This window comes from Tyto alba, unplaced genomic scaffold, assembly GCF_018691265.1.
Source record: "Tyto alba isolate M040663 unplaced genomic scaffold, T.alba_DEE_v4.0 Super-Scaffold_34, whole genome shotgun sequence".
NCBI classification, from domain to species: Eukaryota; Metazoa; Chordata; class Aves; order Strigiformes; family Tytonidae; genus Tyto; species Tyto alba.
This window is the reverse complement of record NW_024881309.1, coordinates 2,348,450-2,371,140: the sequence shown is the minus strand read 5'-3', so window position 1 is coordinate 2,371,140 and position 22,691 is coordinate 2,348,450. Positions and strand designations below refer to the sequence as shown.

The 22,691-nt window shown below is 40.3% G+C and overlaps 1 protein-coding gene across 6 annotated transcripts in view; it reads left to right on the top strand.

Annotated features, from left to right (window-relative positions):
- Positions 1-22,691, top strand: part of LRRTM4 (leucine rich repeat transmembrane neuronal 4) — a 485,034-nt gene that overhangs the window by 400,964 nt on the left and 61,379 nt on the right. For 4 of the 6 annotated variants that reach the window (XM_032989994.2, XM_032989993.2, XM_032989992.2 and 1 more), the window contains one exon: positions 6,274-6,348. The exons of the other annotated variants lie outside the window; for them this stretch is intronic. In XM_032989994.2, coding sequence (XP_032845885.1) covers positions 6,274-6,348 — 75 coding nt within the window. The remainder of the gene's footprint in view (positions 1-6,273; positions 6,349-22,691) is intronic. 6 annotated transcript variants of the gene reach the window in all.

Below are 22,691 nucleotides of genomic sequence, written 5' to 3'. Positions count from 1 at the left end.
TTGACATTCTCAATGTTATTTTTTATATTAAAAATTCTGAATTTCTGATTTGATGTAACGGGCAGAAAGGGATTTGGGGGAGGGGAAGATAATATTTTCAGTTGTGACTTATGGCCAACTTTGTAAACACTTAAGTATCTAGTGCTAAAAAAGATAGGTATAAAATTCATTTCTAATGTAGATTAACTGCTTACAGACTTGCTTATGTTTTCTGGCAATCTGTCTTGTTCAGTGCAGCTCAATGTGATAAATGTCTCTGGGCAGCCGGTCAGCCGTGCAGCGGGCCGCAGCAGGAAGGGAAAGTTCCTGCTGCAGATCTGGGACCGGTACGACCACACTGAGAGAGCCCTAACCCAGAGGCTCAGGCTCGGCACGGTCCTGAGCCGGCTGGTGCTGCGCCAAGTAGCTCCAAGTACCTTTAAAGCCTGACTGGTATTTGAGAGGCTCTGGTTGCCAACGCGTGGGGGGAGAAGGGATCCCCGGCAGTCGGGCTGAACATCTGCTCATCGGCCGCCCAGCTGCTGTGCGGCATATCCACGTGGCTGGAAATCCCGGTGTTGCACCTGAATGTTTCAGCTCCTGAGCGTTGGTGGCTGAGGAGAACCCACCGTGCTCGGGCAGCCTCCTGCTGAGGGCAGGAGCCAGTTGCTGCAGAGTGGTGCCAAGGCTCAGTCAACTTGCAGATGGGACTCAGCGATGACAGGAGCCATAAATTGACAAGACGTGGGCTCCAAAGTGCCTAAAATGTTTTTCACAATGACTTCCAGGAGCTAAAGCCAGGTTAGTCCTTTCAGCAGTTTTGTCTGATTTAACAAGATTCTGAGCTAAGGCCATCATTCAAGAAAGTGCTTATGGACATTCTGCTCAAAGAAGCACTTAACTGTATTTTGCTTAATCTACTGCGCTGCTTTTCCTCTGTTCTGTTTTATATCTTGCTCTGTAATGGCCAATATTTGAGACCTTTTGTCGCAGAAAAAAGCAGTGCATTGAGAATACTGGTGTAACCTATGCATGCTAAGAAATATTATTATGGAAGCTGCAGAGAAGTTCATGTACTCTGCAACACGGGATTTAGAGAGAAAAAAAGTATTGTGAACAATTTCATTGCTAGTTTCATTATAATGCATCGTAGGATGGCATTCACGTGCCCTGTTCCCATGATCTAGTATTAGTGCTAATCATTCCTTTCCCTTAAACCACTTGTCAGAAACAGTTACTCACTGCTTGGTTTTTGTGGGTTGTGGAAGTTGTGGCATCCTTTTTATGTAAGCTTTTCTTACAGAAAAGTTGCAGAACATTCTAATAGATGAGCAGGAATACGGGAAATTTCAGGGGAACATGAAAATTTACCTTTTTGGTCTTCTAAAATGACCCAGAATGCTGAGGTGAAATCGATAAACTCAACCACTGTAGAGCCAAAACACCTAAAATTTCTGACTGCTTTCACTTAAATTCTCGTTGCAAGCTACTAATCATGTCCGGCAGCAGCTATGAGAAAAGGTATCACAAAGATGTAAATTAAGCCTCTGGGAATTGCAACCAAAAGAGAATTGGCAGCCCTGGCCACCTAGCATTAAGACAGTGGCAGTAATTGGAGTACGCTTGGTTGTCCTGCATGTAAACACACTCTCTCTTTAATCTGGTTCATTAGCACTGGAAGCTCAAGCTAATTTCTGCAAAGCTTTTCCATATAATCAGGGTTCTGTGTGATTAGGGTCAGGATTACAGTCATCTTCAATTTCTGCTTCAGGCTGTTCATTCCATGAAAAAGAGAAATAATGATGATGGAGGGAAGAGAATTAAATAGCACGCACACCCCACCAAAAAAAAAAAAAAAAAAAAGCTGTCTTTAAAAAGCATGAAAACTGCTAAGACCTGACACTCACTTAAATAATTTATCTTTTCCTCCCCTAACAAACAAACAGAAAGACCAGGTCTCAGTTTTGCTATAGTGCCAAAAATAAGAGATTTCAGTCTGCGTGGTTAAGCTAAGTCCTGACTGCGATACCACTGACCGTGCCCTTTAGAAGGCCGTTGGTGCTGCATCTGCCTCTCTTGAAATCCAGTCCCCAAGTTGATCTAAATAGATCAGGTCAAGATGTTGTAGTTCTTATACAATGGGTGAATGCCTACTAAAGACATCTAAACGTTGTCGCTTCCCAAAGATTACATCGTCTTGAATGTTAACAGCTGATATATTCCTTGGTATTTATATTCATTTCTATTCTTGGTTGACTTTACATAATCTCATGAAGCCTTTTTATTTTTCTGTAAAAGGAGATTACTATGGTTAGCAACAACTGATGCCAGCACTGATAAAATGGCTTAAAATAGTTGACAGAAAGGACGAGAAAGACAGTAGCTTGTACAGAGCATGTAGAAAGTTTCTCTGCATTTACAACTGATTTTTCACAGTGGATAATCTGACTTTCCTTTTTTTTTTTTTTTTTTTTTTTTTTTTTTCCCTTCCCTCAAGGTGTTTGGTTTAAGAACCTGTGCCTTGGGTTTTTTTTTTCCGGATTTCCCATTGCTTTTGAACACTAAGCAAGGGCCCTTACACTGTGAAAAGTCTCCACAGTACATTTGAAAAATACTTTGGATGTGATACAGTCCCTTCCTGTGTAAGGCAATTTCATGTGGAGCTAGGAACAAGAAAGGAAGTTTAAAAGTAGAACTGTTAAATGAACAGACTAATTTTGATGATTTCTTACTTTCCCTCCTGAAGCAGCCTGAAGACATCGTTACCCTCAATACCCTCAACGAGGTAGTAACCTTGGTGGTGCACTGCTAAGACCAGAAATGTAAATTGTGTGTTCATTCTTGAGAACCCTTTGGTGATAGCAGCATATTGGCCTTTCGAACTGTACATATTCTTTTCTCATGCATGCTAGTTAGATTAAATTAGTACAGGAAAATACAGTCATGGTGTGTTTGTATTCGGTACGTACGTACCCCTCAAACTCCCAGTATAAATTAAGCATGTGTTCTTAGTGCTTTTTAAGACCAGCAGTGGAATAGCTGAGCAGCCTTGCAGGATCTAACCTTGAGGAATGAGCATTATTATAGATTCATATATATATATATATTCTCCAGTACAGAGAATATTTTAGCTTCACTAAAATGAATGGAATTCTCCATTATTACATTAACATCGCTGGGAGAATTCACACAACTGTTTGATGGGATTTAAACATATATCTGTCAAACTAAAATGAATCCAACTCTTTTGAGAGCCTCAGCTGAGCATGCTGCCCACAATAGCATGTGAAAGGTTTCTTCAGCCGTGACTTTTCAGGGCTTGTTTACAGGTAACTTCTTGGCTGTAAGAGAAAAGGAGAGAAGTGCTTCTAGGTTTATATTTTATAGTGCTCTTCACGATTTTTAGATGAGAGCTCCAGGATGCTTTCCCTGCTGTTGCATCCATACAAGGGACAGAGTAAAGTGCAGTTGACGATGATTGCAGTGTGTGTTTGCAGGTGCTTTTTTGTTTTTGTTGAGGTGGGGCTGACTTAATAAATGGGTGTAATGCCAGAAGGTGCTTCTGTCCTGACAGGGGTTTGTAGTCCTGAGGAAGTATTTATGTTGTACAATGTAAAGCATTTTTCATTTTGCAGTGACTTTTCTTGGTGTGTGCCAACCTGCCTGCTGCAATGAATTAAATTAATGTATGACCCACTGAAATAGTTTACAGTGTAGTAATTGTCACTGGCAACACAATGTTGTTTTTAAGTTGTTAATATGCAGGCACAAGCCCATATGTCATACAAAATTGATATGCTGCATTATGTATACTACCTTCAAATTAACTTGGTATAATACTTGTCTTGTTAAGAACCAGCTAGTCTGTAGATGTCATAAACAAATGTCTCCTCCATTTTCCCTATTCAAATGAGGAAAAACCTCCACACACCCCCCACCACCAAGAGCTGAGGTCACATTTAATTTAGAACAAATACCTGGACTTTAATTATTAGCATTCATCCAGGACATTGTGGAGTAGGTCCTGATAATTAAGAGAGAATGGATTAAAAATTAATAAAAGGAAATAGGAAAGGACATAGTAGGCTTTTTTTCCCATACAATTAATAAATCTACTTTGAATAATCTGAAGGAGGAGAATAATGAGTTTAGCCAGGTGACTGCACTTGATTTGCCAAGCCTTTTGCAGTAGCTTGCACACTGTGTTGCAGTCTGTGTGTGGCTCCCTTTCAGGCTTGCTCTCCATCATGTAAACAGGTTCAGGAGGGCTCAGCGAAATCGATGATGATTTATTGTTGAGTCATGTATTGTTTCATTATGTTCTTTTTGTGTCTGTTTGCTGTTTTCATTTAATGAATATTCAGTTATGAGAAAGCATAGATCTCTCTAATGCACGCTGGGCAAACAGTGTTCTGGTGTGGGAGTCTGACCCCAAGCCCACGGAAATCAAACCGTCTCTACCTGCTGGTGTCAGTGAGCTTTGTATCAGGGCAGGCTGCAAGGAGAATTGAGCCTCGAAAGTTTTCATTTCAGGCGAAAATTCCTCCTCTCAATGCCTTTTCTGTTCTTCGTAGAGATCACTCCAGCTAAGATGCTTTCTTCTTCCTGACCATTCCCACTTACCTGCATTAGACATAGATAATTTACAGATCCATTTACATTGCAGCACTTCTTCTCCAAGGTGGTGTGCAAGAGCTGTAGGTGTTACAGAGAGATCTGAAACAGTGGGATGGTTTACAAGCCTCACATGGCTCTTTTTCATTAGCTTTGCTCATTTACAGTGGGCCTTTTATGTGTTTCTTCTTGGTGATAATACCGAAAATGATGGAGTAAAAGAGAGTCTTGCATTTAATCAAGAGAGCAGCTCGTTCTAACTCACTAAAAGATTTAAGGCTAAGAAATATGGTGGAAGAAAGATTTCAGCTTTCTCTCACTTAAAGAAAACGACAACAGCAACGAACCAAAGTCCAGGAAGAACTACAGGCTCCGTGTGCTGGAGAGGTTTGTCACTGGAGCACCAGGGCAGCAGGTACCGACCGGCGGCCTGGGGCACCAAGGCATTGCACGGCCAGTGCCACTTTTTACATCATTTCAAAATCATTAACTGGCCCCTTTTTATTTGCCAAATGTTTACTTGCAATTAGTTTTGTTGCTGCGGGGCCCACATTATTATATCTCTTAAATGAACTCCAGGCAGAGGAGTGGATACTGGGGCTTGGGGTTTTTTTCAGTTTCAGGTATTCCATGTCCATGCGACAGAGGATCAGATCCTATTGTTTGATAGTTTTGCTGGATCCAATATGTATATATTGCTTATACATAAACAATGAAAAGGCTCCTTCACCTGGTAGTTTTGCTTCTTTGACACCTTTTGGTTTTCAGTTTAGTGGCAGTGTTTGTATTAAGAAAAGGGGATAGCTGGGCTCTGCTGTAATTTGATTAATTCCCGCTGAATAAGGTAATTTCTGTGGGATTGTTTTAGTAGTATAATGTAAAAACTGAACACCTGTAAGTGACTGTAGTACAGAAGACTGAACACATCAGGCCTGGACTAACAAATGAGTCCTCTGAAACACCTTCTACCACAACAGATGGGCATGGAAAGACACAGCTGGACGGTACTAGATGAGCTGTTGGTTTCGGTACAGAATATACTTTCTACAAGGAGAGATCTACTACAGTTCTGAATCACCTGCAAACCCCAGATCGTTTTAGTGATCAAATCTAGTAGCAAATAGGTTACTTTATTTCCTTTCTTCCTAGTAACTCTTCTTCCTTTATTCAAATGTCTAGAAAATACATAACCATGATATTCACTGCAGCAGTGAATTCCAGAGGTTGATAGTACTCTGCCAAAAAATTCCAGCTTGCAGTTGTAATTATATATAATTATATTGTTTTAAGAGAAGTATGTTAAAGAGTTCTTAAAATGATCAAAGTTGATGACTTTTAAGATTAAACTATGATTTTTTTTACTTTATGTCTGTGAGACGTTTTAATAACATACTAATTTTACCTTTTATGTTTCCATATAATTTTACACACCTGCAATACGGTGTGTGTTTTAGAGATAGTCAAGCCTTTCAGATATCGAAGGCACCTGTGATCTGGTAGCTATTACAGCTGTTAATGGAGTCAGTTACTCAAAGCAACAGCCACCTGTGGTCAATAGGGCTTAATTAACAAACTGGGCAGGGGTAATTCCTGTTGGCTTTTAGCAAAGCTACCATCACATAATGCAGGGCAGAATCTGGTTTAGCGTTTAGAGTAGAGGAACTTCTGTTTCTCTTGCAGGTTCTGCCAGGCAGTCGTGAGATTTCGCACACAGGCTTTGAACTCTCTGCTCCAGCTTTTCTTCATCCATCAAAGGTGAGCGGTCATTTCAAAATTCAGCAAATTACTAATAAATGTGAAAAATGTTTAAGCTTCCTTCTTGGGATATAGGACAGAGTTCTTTTGCAGCTTTGTTCTCTTTTCTGATTTTTGAAGCTTATAGCATAGTTTGATACGTCTAAGGAGATTTTCCTTAGCTAAAATGTTACGTCATCCTGACTGGTTCTTTTGCAACTGGTGCAAATAATGGTATGGTCTTTAGTTAGAACAAAGCTTAAGCTTTCAGAGCATTGTTTTGATACATACAGTATATACCCGATGAAAGTTTTGATTGTTAAAAAATCAGCAGTGCTGTTCAATGAAACATATGATTTTAAGTGCAGGCTCTGCAGTTTTCTCTAGGCCGAGCCCTAAACAATACCTGTTATATTTCTTATCTGATTTTACAACACATACGGTATTCAACAATGGAAAATACAAAATAAAACAAAACTATGAAGATAATTAAATCATTTTTGCTTTGTCTTTAAAACATACCATCAAATGCAAAATGCAAACCCAGTTGTAGATCTGTTGTATGCTCACTGTAAAAAGTGAAGCCATCTTTCTGTACCTGTCATCTATTGTGCAGAATCCTTCCTTCTTCCAGCCTTTGCACTGGGAGGCTAAATTAAGCTCTGTGTAAACATACTGATGAGTAGTGCCCACCGCAGTGAATCTCATTGACGTGACTGTGAATGCTATGACATGCTGATTGCTTTTCTTAAGATGAGAGCTTGAACATTTGTGGTCAAGGATCGTCTGTTGTGTTCTCCACGCTGGTACCAGAGTGTTCGGTGGCTTGGACCTCCGAGACTCTTCCTTTTGCATCTCGTAGTGGCATGGGAAGCAAATTGCCTCCAGCAAGAATTCTGAATGTTGGTAACTTGAAAGTCTATATTTTTGTATAGAATGTATCCTTCTGGATTGGAGAGTTAGGCATAGAAAAACTTTTACTGCTAAATTTTCTGAGGCTTTTTCCTTCTGATTTAGTAAAGCGTAGCCTTAAAGATGTAGCTCTCTTCGTGGCAAATGAATTTTGATGTGCACAGTGCTGCTCAGTGTACAGAAAGCTTGCTGTTATTGCTTTTGGCATTCTTTGGGAGTTGCTGTTTGTTTTGATGTGGAGAATTCTGGCAAATTGTTTGTATCTCCAGGTGTTGGGGTTTTTTAAACTAAATGAAAATGAAATCTTTGCCACACAGCACCTTTCAGCTGTGGAACTGTGTGTGAGATGAGTGTCGTTATTCCTAATTAATGTATTGAGAAACAACATGAAGTGGCTTGTCTGTGATTGATCATTAAGTCACTGGCAAAATCTTGGAATAAAATCAGGACATCTTGAATTTGCATCCGTTGCCCTCCCAACAGCTTGTGCTTTTTGTTTTCTTTATTTTTAAAGGTGTCTGTTCCTAGCATCTCTGAAAAGCAGTTCACTTTCAATTTAGTGGTGCTGACATTATGGCTGTTGCTGGCATCTGAGTACCTAAGATAATACACTTGTAAATAAATGTTTGCATACTTTAGGAGTTAAATCTGCATAACTTACCAGTGGGGATCAAAGATGTGCTGTTTCTTGAGCAGACATGTTGATGAGTTCTTCCCTTCATTTCAAATTATAGCAAAGCAGGGTCTTGCACCATTTCAGTTCCAGTTCAGGAAATGCTTTTGTTATAGCAGTTGAACAAATTGAAAAACCTTTTGGCAGCTCACATATTCTCATGTGCCAAGAATTATTTCCCTAGAATATACAACTGTACATTTAATGTTTACTGGATTTATTTGGAGAAACAAGTGGAATGGTATGATCCGGGATGGAAAGTGTCTACTTGGCTACCTGTCCTGACAGATTGCTCGAGTTAACAGATAGCCAGTACAATCTAGCATTGAAATGTCTTTAGCAGCGAAGTACTTCTATAGAGGAGTAAGAGAATTAAGTAATAGCAAAGTAAGTGAGGACACACAGCTTGCTTAGACCAGACCAGTGTTTATGTCTGTACTTTGTAGCTGCTCCGATGAGGCAGCCAGCCTGTACTGAAGTGACTGCAGCACCTTGACATCCCTACGTGTACAGCGCCTGCACGCCGACCACATGCCTGCTCTCTGTAGGTCAAACAAGCAGCTCAGCCTGTTGAATTCGTGTATGTGGGATAAAATGACATTTATAAGGAGGACAGCACCAGTATAGGCTGGTCAACGGCAGTGGAGCTGCGTTCGTTCTTGTGCTAGTAGTGCACTTGACAACTCTGTGGAGAAGTATGTTATCCCTTCCATTTGGGAACGGTTTAAAAAATACCTTGAGATCTACCGAGCTGCACTAGAGTTAAGATATTGTTGTCATCTCTCTTGGCTTATCAGGTAGCTGAAGGACTAACGTTAATACCTTTAATTTCACTGCAAACTGTAAATCTCATATCAAGTGAAGTGCTTTGTGTGCTGCAGTTCTTTCTCGCAGCACACTGACTTGGCTTCCCTTACATGATTTCAAAAGCAAAATTACCCATTCTCAGTACTTGCTCTTGAGTATGTTCAGCTACAGGGTGATATATATATATATATAAAATACCGTATATATGCATATATATAAAAACTGTATTTCCATTGGCTGTAGCACAGCAGAAAGGAAACTTGGCATCACTAGAAATCACGGATCCATAGATTCATTCAATAGCAATAATTATTGAAATCCTAAGGATGGTGAATACCTCTCAGCTGTAGACAGCTTTGAAGTGAAATCTTGTGAGTCTTTTCTGTTTTCACAAAGCAAGAAACCTGAGTGGAATTAAGACCATTATTACAAACTTTAGTCCGTGTAACATAGATCGTTTGCTTGGTCTGCTCTCTAATGGTGGCTTTTTAAATTGGTTATAGCAATGTAAAAGATTTTCTGTACACAAAGATGGCATATATATAACCATCTGAAATTAGTTTGGGTGCACACTTCCAACGGAAAGCAAGCCCTCTGTTCATACACGCGTCCTAGGAAGGGGTTCATCAGAGCTGCTGTCAGTCCCTGGTCTGTGTGGGACTTCAGAAATTTAAACGACATCTGCATTAGAGCAACGCAGCTCTGCTTGGAGCTAAAAACAACAATTTTTTGGGTTACACAACTTTGTAGACAAAACCCAGTGTTTAGGAAAGAGGCCTCTGGGGTTTTTTTTCTGTAAGTACAGTCAAAAGCCTACATTGCCAACAACCTGCTCCCTTCCCTTCCTTTGCCCAGTTTTATTCGTGGGCACTCTAACATTAAATGTTTGCTCTCTGGTGTACACAATCGTGGAAGACCATTGCAATGAAGATGTTTGAATATTTTCCATCTTCTCTACTGAAATAGAGGCTAAACCAGATCTGCTAATTTAAGAACACTTGAAAATGTTCATAACGGGAAAGATCGGTTGAATGATTGAGAACGCTGCCCAAAGAGACTTGGAAACATCACTGGGAACTTACTGTTATTCACTGCTTTGTGCTGACAAAATATGTTTAAAGCTACACAGCCCTTGACTGTGTTAGAAGGGAAAAAGTGAGACTGAGAAAGTACCAAGATATCTGAGTGTTTTCTTGAATGCAGTAGGCCTGGAGCCTGGGGTTAAAGTCGAGCAAGTCACGAGGCCTGTTGCCTTACACAAGTGAGCGTTTCACAGCTTTGATTTTTCTTCCTCTTGTATAGCCAGATTAGGACAGTGGTTAACAATCTGAAAGGAGCTGTTTGCTTCATGGATCCCTGTGATGTATCCCAAGGCTCCGAAAGAGCTTTGAAACCTTTAGGTAAAAGGAAGCATATGTTAATTATTAATCAGTGGACATATAGTTCTGCACAGATTTTGTTACTGCTGTATGGTTGAGAGCAAGCCATGCTCCTTGCTGTCATGGTCAGTCTGAAAACAGAAGAGGCGCTGACGTTCAACAATGTTTGAGCAGTAAAGTTAGACTTTATTTTTGTTGTTTTCTTATGCAGATGAAGTGGTGCTTTGGAGCACTGATCTCAAGGGATAGACAGGCACTCGGTTCAAGACAGTCCCATGCCTGGAAAGAGCTTGCAGCTCCTCGTTATTAGTATTATTCTGCAGTTTTGCTAATTCATCTTTGAGTTTATGCTTAGCAGCAGCAGCACTTATTTTAATAGAGTTAGATTATGAATTACTCAGTGGAGAAGTTCTCAGCAGTGTGGATTTTAAATGGAGGCAGGAAGGAAGAAAGAGCAGGGAAAAAATAGAATAGAAATTTCCTTCTGTCCTTTTCCAGCTGACTGGGAACGGGTTGAAAGTAGTCCCAAGGCATGACATAGCATCTATTAATTCCGGGAGCAACGCTCTACACATGGCTAATGATCCACTGTATGGATTCATTTCCTTTGGTTTCAACAGCTTAGTTCTGAGCATTAGAATGATGGATTTGTCTTGATCCTGAAGGCTTCCATTTGAAAGTCAAAACTTCTTGTGGAAGAATGCTTAACCCTGTTAGCTCCTGCAGTAAGCGTCCTGCCACCCAAAAAGCAGGCGGAGGGGCTCAGAGGGTAGCAAGCCCAAATAAAGCTTTACCTGGGTGCAAGTAAAAATGGCAAATTTAATTAGGTAGGAGTCCTGGAAAAGTGAAAGAAGATAGAGGATGAGAATTTGTGTGGGCTCTCTTAGTGTTTGTGTTCAAGCTTCCATCTCGCCCTGTTCAGAACTCACGTAGGGGATTGGGTTTTGGCAGAGTATTAACATAAAAGCCATACAGTCGTATTCTGTGGTATAAAATAACTTTGGTAACGTTAGTATAGCAGCCCAAGCTTTAAATTAAATATTATTTTAAGCTAATGCTGTCTGTGTGAATGCTTCATGTTCTGTTTGCTTGAAATAAATATATTTAGTAGTTTCTTCTTTTTTACTCTTCACTTTGTCTTTCAGTGATGCATGTACATGGAGTTGATGCTTGCAGTGGTTAAATACAAGATGTCTTCCACTTCTCCCCCTGCAAATTCTGGCCTTGCATGCACTGTATCAAGTTTATTGAGTGTCCTAGATAATTTTAGAGGTTCAAGATTATTGTTCTTGTTATCCATTGTGAACCATTGAAGGGGAAAAGAGTTTTATTAATGTAAAAGCCTAACAAATTGGGAAAGCACAGACAATTTAATAGAAAGGCCCTGAGAGTGTTAATGTTGTGAACTCGCCAGGACAGCAAGATGAGTATGTGGGCAGGCGAGCAAGCTGCTGTCCTCAAGGTAACCAAGGGATATATTTACTACAGGTTGTCTGTCTTGTCCGTGCTATCAGCCTGATCTATAATAAGCACGATGTTACTCTCCTGTCCAAGAAAGATACCATCTAGAACTCATTTACCATAGGATAAATGCACACAAGAGTTGTTACCATTATGTACTGTACGTTTAAATCTGTGATCAGGATTCACGAATTACATTTGTGCTTCTGCAAATTACTTTTCAAAGTAACTACGGACAAAGCAGGTAGGTCTTGTCTGTGAGGGCTTAAGGGAGAAGTTTGTGTTTATTTCATCATTTTTCTCGTTGTAATGGTGCTGTAATTTGATAGAATTTTATGGTCCTTTATAAAAAGGAAAACACATGAAAGAACATTCTCATATTCTAAAAAAATGCTTGTTCTGAAAAGTGCTGGGATATACACATACACATATATATGAATTATACTGGGATACTTAGGACAATTTATTTAGACAAAATTTTGATCTTCCTGTGTCCCTTTGTCCTTTAAGATAATCAGTGAGGCCTTGGAGCAACTACAGTTAAAAATGTGACACAGTACCATTCATTTCAGTGATTGTTTTAACCAGGTCAGGGTCTGGCTCGGTGCTTAAAACAAACATATTAGTAGCACAGGCAGTGTGTTTTGGGGGAGCTGAAGCTCTACTTATGATTTTTCTATTTGCTCATTACCTGGTTACAGGAATTTATTTTTTTTATGGGAAAACCAGGCTGTGAATAGATGATTCATTTTACTGATGTTAAATTGAATATATTTTGTTGAAGACGGAGGGCCAGGCACTGATGGAGTGGGAGAGCCTTCCATACCTGTAGAGCTTATTCAGCTATCTACAGCAGCTGAGGCCATCTGCTTTCAGAGTTAGCTTCATGAACATGTGCCCTGCTGTTAATGGCTGAAAATCTGGACATTGTACCAGGTAAAAATTAAAATATTAGCAAAAGAATCTGAATCTTCAGCTTGACATAAGTATGAGTTTCCTCCGTATAAGTGTTTCTAGGTTGTTTTATGATGTTGCGGCCAGCTTCTCTATGGAGGATGGTTCTTTGTTTCTTTTTTTAGGGTAGTTTTTTTTCTTACTATTTTTTCTTTTTTTTCCTTTTTTTTTTTTTTTTTTTTTCCCCTTTTTTCTTTACGGAGTGACTGAAGCAGCTGCTGTCTAGCTGGGAAGAAAATTGATAACTCCACACTGTAGCCAACAGGGTGCTTGCATTGGAGTCATTGATTTCCCTCCCTGCCAGGCAGTGGCTGCTCCAGTCTCTCTGCAGAAGGCAGACTGCATCCTTTATGGACTTCATTATCAGTGCAGTCGTGCAGAGACTCCACCAATAGAATATAATGGCATTATTATGGAAGGGGTAGCGTTTGATGAAGCCACTTGGTTTGGAGACCCTAAAGACCACTTCTGTCCTTCCTGTGAAATGCTGGCGTTGGGCTGAGGCTGGAACCTCTCTCGTTACTGTGAAGGTTTCTGCCACATTCAGGATGGAGTGTTTTGATGCTTTTCTTCTCTTTCTAATTTTTCTTGCTTACTCGTGAAAAAGTCGAGACAATAATTGCAGCTTTGTCTGTGGGAGCTGAGCTGCAAAACTTAAATGAGCTCTTTTAAAAATGTGTTCATTTTGTTTTGAACATGAAGGAATAGATTGTGATAGATACCAGAGCCCTCAGGATCCAACTAGCCCTAGCTACTGCTCTTGTTCTGACAAGATTGGCACTAAACCCATGAAATTCTTAAATTTCTAATCCATATTTGTTGGGTTTTTTCTTTTTTTAAAAAGTATGTTGTTTTGGTTTTTTTTTTCATGAAACAGAAGTAATTGCTAAATACTACCAGTTTGACTGAATTTGGCCTCAGTAGAACTAAGTGCTTTGAAATTCTCTTGCGAGTATTTTGGCATGCCGTGTTCCTGTAAGGTACTCTGAGTCAGAGCAACATGTTTTGATACACAAAAAAAGGTTTTGTAGGAATATTTTTCACTAGCTGAAGTGCTGAGTTTTAGTCTGGGTCATTCAGTGTGTAAATATTTGCATGAAGACCTCTTTCTGAAAGTCTGAACTGATCTGACCTTCTAGCACCACAGAAAGACAGGGAAAATGTTCTGTGAATAAAAATGTTGTCAGGCTCCTTTAAAAAGGTGTACAGATGGAATATAAGACACAAATCCTTGGAGTGTTTTTTTTAAAAAAAAAAATCTTTTTCAAGGGAATGATTCTTCTAAAATGCAAAAGGGAATCTGATGCCTAATTTGAATCTCCTTTTAGTTGTGCATCAAAACCCTTTGCAGTTTGGTTTATTTCTTAAGAATGAAAATGAATGATGTGTTTGAATACCCAATGGGGATATAAAGCATACTATTCATTAGAAAAGTCAGCATTAATTGAATAATATAAATGATTAATAATTGTCCAGCTTTGAAAGTTAGAATTCCTATTCCGGGCCATTGATTTTGTTTGTGTTTTGTTTTATTTTAAATACCTACCTTGAATCAGTTAAAATTAAAATTAACGTTGTCATTATTAACTTCTAGCTATTAAAGCTGATGCTAATGCTTGGTTTTTATATTCCTTGAAAATACTTCAGGCATAGTTGCTGTCTAGACACTATCATTTTCTATTCAATCCCAAATTGTTCCCAGTGTGATTTCTGGTTGTAACATCACGGTGGAAGAAATACCATGAAATGAAACAGAAAGCTATCTATAGAATCTTCGTCATAGGAGAATTCACTTAGACTGGCAAACACGGTTCAGATTTTCCTCTAAATTAAATTTTGTGTGTTACTTGTTTATGATCAGAAAGCTAGACACTGCCCAACATTGCCGGGATTTGAGGCATTCGAGCTCTGTCTCTTTATAGGGGAAAAGACAAAAAAAATCTCCACAACAGCCAATCTGCTGAGGCGTTGTGACAGCTGCTTACCGTGCTGATTGCTGTTACTTCAGTCTTTCTTTTAGTGTCCCGAGGTCTCTTGTTCTTGCATGTAAGCTTGCCGAGGAGGGGACTCCCTCAATTCTGTGTCCGTACAGCACGTCAGCGTCCTGGCCAGCAACTGGGTTCCTTTAGCTAGTAAGAAAGCTGGTAATGCATCCCAGGAGAAAAATAATCCGTGGATTCTTCAAATAGCGGGTTGAGCTGTGCAGCAAACAAAGTGGCTTTAGGGGGGCGGGACAGTTGTGGGGTTTTGTTGGGTGGTTTTTGTTTGTTTAAATGTGTCCATCACTGAACGGCTTGGTGCAGAGGCTCGATCCTTGCAGCTCCCTGGAGGAGTGGATGGAAGGAATAAAGAACTGAGGAAGGGGTAGATTGCTTCTACCTGGTTTTCGACTGTGGATAGGCTCCTACCTATGTACCTAAATCCGCTCTGTCAGTGGAGAGGACTGTGTAATTTCAGAGGCTAATTTAAGCCTTAGCTGGGCTTCGTGATTCTCTGCAGATGTTTGTGTCTCTGATTTAGGCCTCATGCCAGCTAATGGAAAAGTTTGTGGCGACAAAGCAGAATTTGGGGAGTTTGACACAGAGCTTCAAATTATAACTTGGTGTAATAACGATGCTTCTTATCTAGGGTATGCTACAGACATTGAGACAGCCTTGACGCTTGGGAAAGGACAAGCAGGATTGAATGTCTGCTGGCTCTTGAAATGGAAGTTGGTCTTAAAACATTGTACGAAGACACACAGTTCTCTGATTTATTTAAATTGTGAATAGATCGGAATTTAAGCATCTCTTTAAACATACAAACAAGCAAGAAAACAAGCAGAGCCCGATTTCAGGTAGATTTAACATGCCTGTGGACAAGTGAATTTTTAATAGCTAATCTTACCCTGACAGCTCATGGGAAATATCAATCTATTAGGCAGGATTCAAGTGTTGAATTTTTAATGCACTTTTAGTGATTAAAGTGCTCTTTTTCTCCACTGCTTGAAAGAGATCACAGTGGCTTTAAAGAACAGTTTAAAGTCATAACAACAATGGAGAATTAATAATTGTAGTTGACCATATTTCTCTCCGGGAGAGAAGGGCTCTGCCTATTTGCATACAAGTGTTGCATGTAGAACATTAGAGATGAAAGAAAAGCACTCATTTTGAGAGTAGCAAATGAGTCAGATCTGCTTGAAAAGAATCCTGTGACTTTGTGTCTCGGATAGCAAGTGATGGGATGTAGTCATGGGTCTCTAGTGGAGGGGAGTGAACCTTGAAGAATAGGAATGAGCGTAACGCTAAAGATTTCAGTCAAGGATTTAGGCCTGGCATTCAGCTGAGGATTATTCATGCAAATTGACACGTGAGGATGGAATCCCAGTGTTGTTAAGGTGATCATGTGATGGACCACTGATGTCAGGGAAACCGGGATTTGCAGGAAGAGAGGTCCACATCCTTACAGGTAGCTGGATTCCTTGCTGCTATTGCAGCTAAAGCAGAAAGGAAAAACAGTCTTGACTCTGTTAGATCCCTTCCACTGGTACGTGTTCTGTAACAGAAAATACTTCACCTTCCTTTAGGCGAGGAGGGGGAAGTAAGTGCTTGGCCCATAAGCCATTTGCAAGGCAGCAGTGTGTAAACCACAGCTGGTACTTCCCTGATAAAAGGAAGGAAAATAACACTTAGTCCAGACCGTTCCACTTGACTTATGCAAGGAAAGATGCATTTGCCTGAGTTCACTTTGCATATGTGTACCATTCATACCCCACGGCATTTTTCCACCATGCATTATGCACATCTGTCTACAGGCCCGCTTTTAAATTAGTATATGACAAATCTAAATTCCTATTTAAAAAGTGCTTTCAGAGACTCTTTGCTCAGAATAATCACCCCATCAGCCCTAAATTTGTCTTTTAAAGAAGCTTCAAAATAAGCCACTGCTGGAACTTTTCTTCTCTAATTCTTTCTTCTTGTTTTGGTATTGCTAATGGAGGTATTATTGTAGTACCAACTGGCCCACGGCAGTAATGAATGACTAAATTTAATTGTGAAGCTCTATCTGGGATTTATGTTGGTATGCTGTATGTCACAAATCAATAGCAGACTGAGTGCCCTGTAATCAGAGGAGGGAAGCTCAAAGCAGGCACATTTGTGTTGTGTCTCTGGGTTTACAGCTGACAAGTTGAAGGAGTGTTGGCAAACCACTGCTTGCATTGATCATATATGAAAAGACTAGAAAGTAAACTGGGAGAGGGGTGCTTGGCTTAATGAAGCATTTTATTAATAAGTTGCATCTGGGGAACGTGCAAAGATTGTATTGTGTTCCTTATCTGTTGGCCTCTGCATTAGAAGAGGATTCTCAAACATGAACTTCTTCCCCCACCTGCTTCAGATCAGTAGTTAGGATAAAACACAGGGTGTCGGTATGAACTGTCAGATATTTGAACTGACAGAAGTTAAAATATGACCCACTTCCCAGTCAAAATGTTCAGCTAATCCTTTATCTCTCTCTGCCTTCAAGTGACACTTCCACCTTACCATCCTGAATAATCTGATCTGACCTGATCCAGCCAGAGTATCCAAGGTGAAGGGAATACTCGTGTATATTAAATCAATAGTATGATTTAACAGATAAATTAAGGTATATCTAGCTTCACTGAGGATCTGTTTCATAAAAGCTTTGAAATTGGTAGGGAAATTCTCAGTTTGCTTTGGAGTTTGACGAATTAGATAAAGGGAAGAAAAATACACTTATCAGACAAAGAGAAGAAAGTGTCTGATACTGTAAAATATAATGATGTTGATTTGGAATAATGGTTTTGCAATCACTATTACAATACATACTGCATGACAGCAGTTCATTCACCTACAGAAAACAAATGTTAATTCTGTTCAGTGTCCTTTTTGGGTAGGTCAGTATAGCTGTGTCGAAGTCATTTGAGCTATCCTGTGTGCAGCCGGTGAGGGATCTGCCCTGAAAAGTGGTCATACTGAAATGTGGATCCGTAATGTGGGTTCTGCAGGTCTATCTCACGCCAAAAGCATGTAAATCAGATCTTTAGCTGTTTAGGCAATAGGGAGGTAAATCAGTGTATAGTATCTTCGGCTGTGAGTGACCATCGTCCTTTTTGGATGTTAAGCATGTGAGTAATGCACAGCCCATTGAAATTGTAAAAAACAAAAGAAACCCTGCACAAAAACCAAAACTTAGAGGCAGAGCTTAGTATAAAGCAGATGCTGGCATGTATTGATATGACTCTGTGGACTTCAGTGGCTCCATTCTGTGTTGTGTCATACGATTTGCCTTACTCAGGTTAGTAGAGGGCACAACCTTCAGACCCATTGTAAACTGAAGGGATGAGGAGAGATCTTCCATCCCTGGAATTCCTTCTCATTTCAAATAGTAATTCAAAGGGTTGTCTTCTGGCAAGTTGTGGTGCAAGGAGAGAGCTACAGAGCTGGAAGAGACGGGACCAGAATTAGCTGGGTTTGCTTTTCTGCTGGCTTTCTCCCATTCTCTGTATATGGAGATAGCCGCTGTCAGAACCGGGAACAAGGAGCCGACCTGCATGCTTAGAGCTCAGCAAAAAAACAGTGACACGCTTAGCTCTAGTTTATAAAGCTGCTTTTGCCATTTAGAGCTTTAAAATAAACAAATACAAAGCAAGGAGCACTCAAGTCAAGGCATTTTGTTCTAGACTCTACCAGTATCACTATGAAAACTCCAGCTATCTAGTAATTTAAAGATCACATTGGATTCTTGCCTCTTCAGTGTCAGTAGAAACTGTAAGTTAACCAATGCTTGATATTCAAACAGGTAGCTCTAGCTAATTTATGAAGAGATTTGTCTATTTAAAAAAAAAAAAAAAAAAAAAGATGAATTGCTGTGAAAGCAGAGCAGGGGAAGGCAGCCGGGCTCTGGCAGATGTCTGGCATCTGACAAGAATGAGAAAAGCACTGCTGAGGCTGTAGCAGGAGAGGCAGGGAAAGGTAATTTCCTCAACCTAAATGAATGATTTCACTGGTGAGGGTTGCACTGTGTCCTGAAGAGGAAGCGAGATGACATCTGGGAATATTTGTTTATCATAAACATTTCTATGGTTTGTCATACTCTTCTACCTTAGAACAGTATCTATAATGTTCCTTTTCACAAAGGACCTGTTGGAATGAGTCCAGAGGAGGCCACGAAGATGCTGGGGGGGGCTGGAGCAGCTCCCCTGGGAGGCCGGGCTGAGAGAGTTGGGGGGGTTCAGCCTGGAGAAGAGAAGGCTCCGGGGGGACCTTCAAGCGGCCTCCCAGGGCTTAAAGGGGGGACAGGAAAGATTGGGAGGGACTCTGGGTCAGGGGGTGGGGATGGGACAAGGGGTGACTGCTTTAAACTGAAAAAGGGCAGATTTAGATTGGATATAAGGCAGAAATTGTTCCCTGTGCGGGGGGTGAGGCGCTGGCCCAGGGTGCCCAGAGCAGCTGTGGCTGCCCCCTCCCTGGAAGGGTTCAAGGCCAGGTTGGACGGGGCTGGGAGCCCCCTGGGCTGGGGGAAGGGGGCCCTGCCCGGGGCAGGGGGGGGCACTGGGGGGACTTTGAGGGCCCTTCCGACCCAAACTGTTCTAGGATTCTACGAAAGTGCCCAAAATACAGGGTGATGCTGCCCCCAGGGGACATAGACTCAAGTGATTTGCCCAGGATTACATTGGAAGTCTGTGGCAGAGCAGAGAATCAAATGTTTGTTTTCATACACTGTTGCATTTTGGAGCACTTTTTTTATATTTTGAAAAAAAGATGAGTAAAGCCATTGTCTATAAATGTTACTTATTACAGGATTTCTTATCGATTGGAATCTAATGTGTTTCTGTAAAATGCATTGAAATAATTCTTGCACAGGGTGAGTATGAACTTGAAGACACTGGTTTAGAGTGTTAGCTAAGCAATAAAACACTTGAGTTAAACTCTGGAAATTTGTAAAACAGTTTATTTTACTCAGTGTTTGAAAGATACTTCCATCTTCCTTCCTCAAAACAGTTTTCCTCACAGCTTTTCTTGACAGCTCAGAAGCAAGCAGTGATGTTTTCGCTAGATATTAACCATTAACTTTCTTGATCTGTTTTCAGCTACTTAAACCTTTTTGTCTGTAAAATTTGCTTTGAGATATTTGGAGATTGATATTTCTTGCAAAGTCCCCTATCTCTGTCCTACCTGGGATGCCAGGAATGCAATGCGAAATCTCACAGTCGCTCTGTAATATCTCTTTAGGTTGTCTTAAACCAGGATTGAGGGATACTTGTTGAGCAGATTTGTGGTGCACAGAGCATGTAGTCAGTCTCGGAGGTAGTCAGCGGGAATCCTGGAGTGTTTGTGCAGTATTACCAGGTATTTATCAAAAAAAACCCCTACACTAGCTACGAGTCACTCCCTGGTGCAGCCTAATGCCTGGGTCCCGGTCTCCTGTTTCTCTGTCACTGTGCTCAGAGTAAGTGAGATACCAGTGCTGTGGTTTGAGGAGAGGAACAGAGAAAATCCTGTGTCCTAAACAAGTCTGGGAGAAACTACAGTCTCAAAGACGGGCTGTAGGATATCAGAGAAAATGTCCTGAATTTCTGCATTGCCCTAGCCAATTTGGGACAGCTAAAAATCCTGAGAACGAAGATCTTTTAATGTTAAAGTTAACCTTTAACAAGTATTTCAAGGCCTGCAGCAGCAGTGATTTAATTGGAACATATTATTTTAAAGATTTTCAGGTGGAAGTCTGGTGTATGTGCCTGTTCCATTGTGGTTTATGTTGTCTTACTTAAGCTGACTCATGCTGATACAAATGGAAATTAGTGCAGCTTCTAATTTCCTGGTATGGCCTGTGCAGAGATGCAGTAAATACTCATAGAATGCAAACTGTGTTCTTCATGCATGCAGTACGCTGGAATAAACACTCCAGGGTGTACATTCATCATTTAGATTGGTGCCTCCTTGTGCCAAGGACCATGTTACACTGGCATTTCTAGGAAACAGAACTGCCTCCAGCAAGAGTAACTGTTTACAGAAGTGGGAAGTTAGTACAACAGAAGGCAGGCAGCCCAGATGGCGTGGTTATGAATGGAACTGGATATCTCCCATGGTGTCAAGAGAGATGTAATATTTTGCTTACTCCATCCTGACATTCAGAAAACAGGGTAATTGTCAGCTCTTTCTCCGAGCCAAAATTTTTGGAATGCCGTTGGTATGATATTCTTTTCCAGCCTGACTTTGCTATAAATGGTGTAGTCCAAATTGCACATCTGCAAGAGACTGGCTTGCTTGAGAATCGCAGAATTGGGCTGACTTTGTAATTTCCACCATTATCCATTTTCCTGTTAATTTGTCCATCTCTACAATATTGTCCTCTCTTGCTCTCTAGCAGTTAAAAGCTCGGTGTGCTTTCAGCAGGCTTTATGGGAAATGAGAAGCAAAAGTATAGAAAAAGGTGCTGTTTGCAGTGACTAGACCGCAGAACACCCCTCGCTGCCTGTGTTTTGTTCTTTTTTTTTTTTCTGTGAATTTTCGCTATTAAAGCAACTAAAAGAATCATACATATGGATGAGTAGATGTAATATGTGTGTAGCGCGCTCTTTCTCTGTATGTATTTTCTGCTGATCTGTGAGATTCCTACTCCTACCGTGGGGTATGTTATATCGCAAGCCGATTTCTGTTAATTCTTAAAATAGCTTTTGGATATATTTTTCCAGAACAAAATAAAAGGATAGGTGAAAACTGATTTTTGAAAGTAATTTTGGCACATAACATACTCTTTCATTGACATGTATCTTTTGGACTGGCAGCTGGAAAGTCTCTGAAAATGAAACTTCAGCTCTTTACTTGCATTAGTATTCTTTGAAAATGTTACTGCTGCCTGGGATTGGTAGCTATTTCATTCATTTGTTTTATTATAGAGGGATTTCCTTTCAGGAAATTTATAAAGTCAGTCTTGTCTCTTTGATCCCATTTTTCTGTTATTCGTACCTACTCAGTCTCATATTTTTTCAGCTGGCATTTTTTGAGTTTTTGTTTATGCCCTCTTTTTTTCCAACCCCTCTCCTTCTTATTCCATATGTTTATTATCTTTTCCATCACCAAGCTGTGAATAATTTTGTGAAAATCATGCAGCTGCATGGAAATCAGCTGTTTGGCACGACCACTATGCTGGCTTGCTGGAGAAGTCCCTGGGTTAACGGACAATTGCTACTGAAGTATTTTGGAGAGCGCAGAAAAAACAGCCTTTACCAGTGGTGCCAGTCTCAAGCTTGTAATAATTATGAGTTATTACTGGATTGACTGCAAAGTAGCGAGTTAAGAAAAATAACCCACAACATTCTGTATATGTATTTGCTTTCTGTTTCTCTTAGAATTGCAAAGCACTGTGTTTAACTCCAGGATGAGCTGAACTTCATGTATTTAATGAAACTCTGGATTCTTGCTTAATGAGAGGCTTAAAATGAGGAGTATAGTCACTTTCATCCTTGGATATTTTCAGTGGCTAGATCAGATCTGCTTTCTGAATATGCCTTAGGACTAAGGGAGTTAAGCTCCTGAACTAGGAACAGTTAGGTGAAAAAATTCCGAGTCCTAGCCCTGTTCATATTCAAGCTGGTAACCTGCCTCTCTCGGGTCGAGTCCTTTCCATTCCGCGATTGCGATACTGGTGCCTGACCACGCACACAAGCACCAGAGCACTGCTCTGCTTTGCCAGCTCTGCTTAGCTCCTGTCAAAAGTTATATTATTCCTGTTGGCCTCAGGCTAATTAGTAGCGCACTGCCAATACACACATTTTACGGCATAGATGATCCATAGCAAGAAAGACAGGATTCAAATTGACAGTTACTGACATTTATCTTTAAGGAGCTGAGAGAGCTAATTGTTTTGCTGAACAAAGTAAAGCATAAATTTTGTGCGGTTTGTTTCTTCAGTCTTTCAAAGGCGTCACATGAGGGAAACTGTACAGGTACAGAAATAATTGGTTTTGATTTTTGCCTGATCAACCAATGGTTCAAATAGGCAGCAGTCAAAGCAAAGCTCTTTCTGTCTGTAAATAATACTTTAAAGGTTCTGATGGGAGAATAGCATGAAGGGTTATCATTAGCTAGCTTGAGATCAGTGAATTACAAAAATTATATATGAATCTACAGAAAAGTAAAGAGGCTTTCCTGTTTGATACTGCCATATCAGAG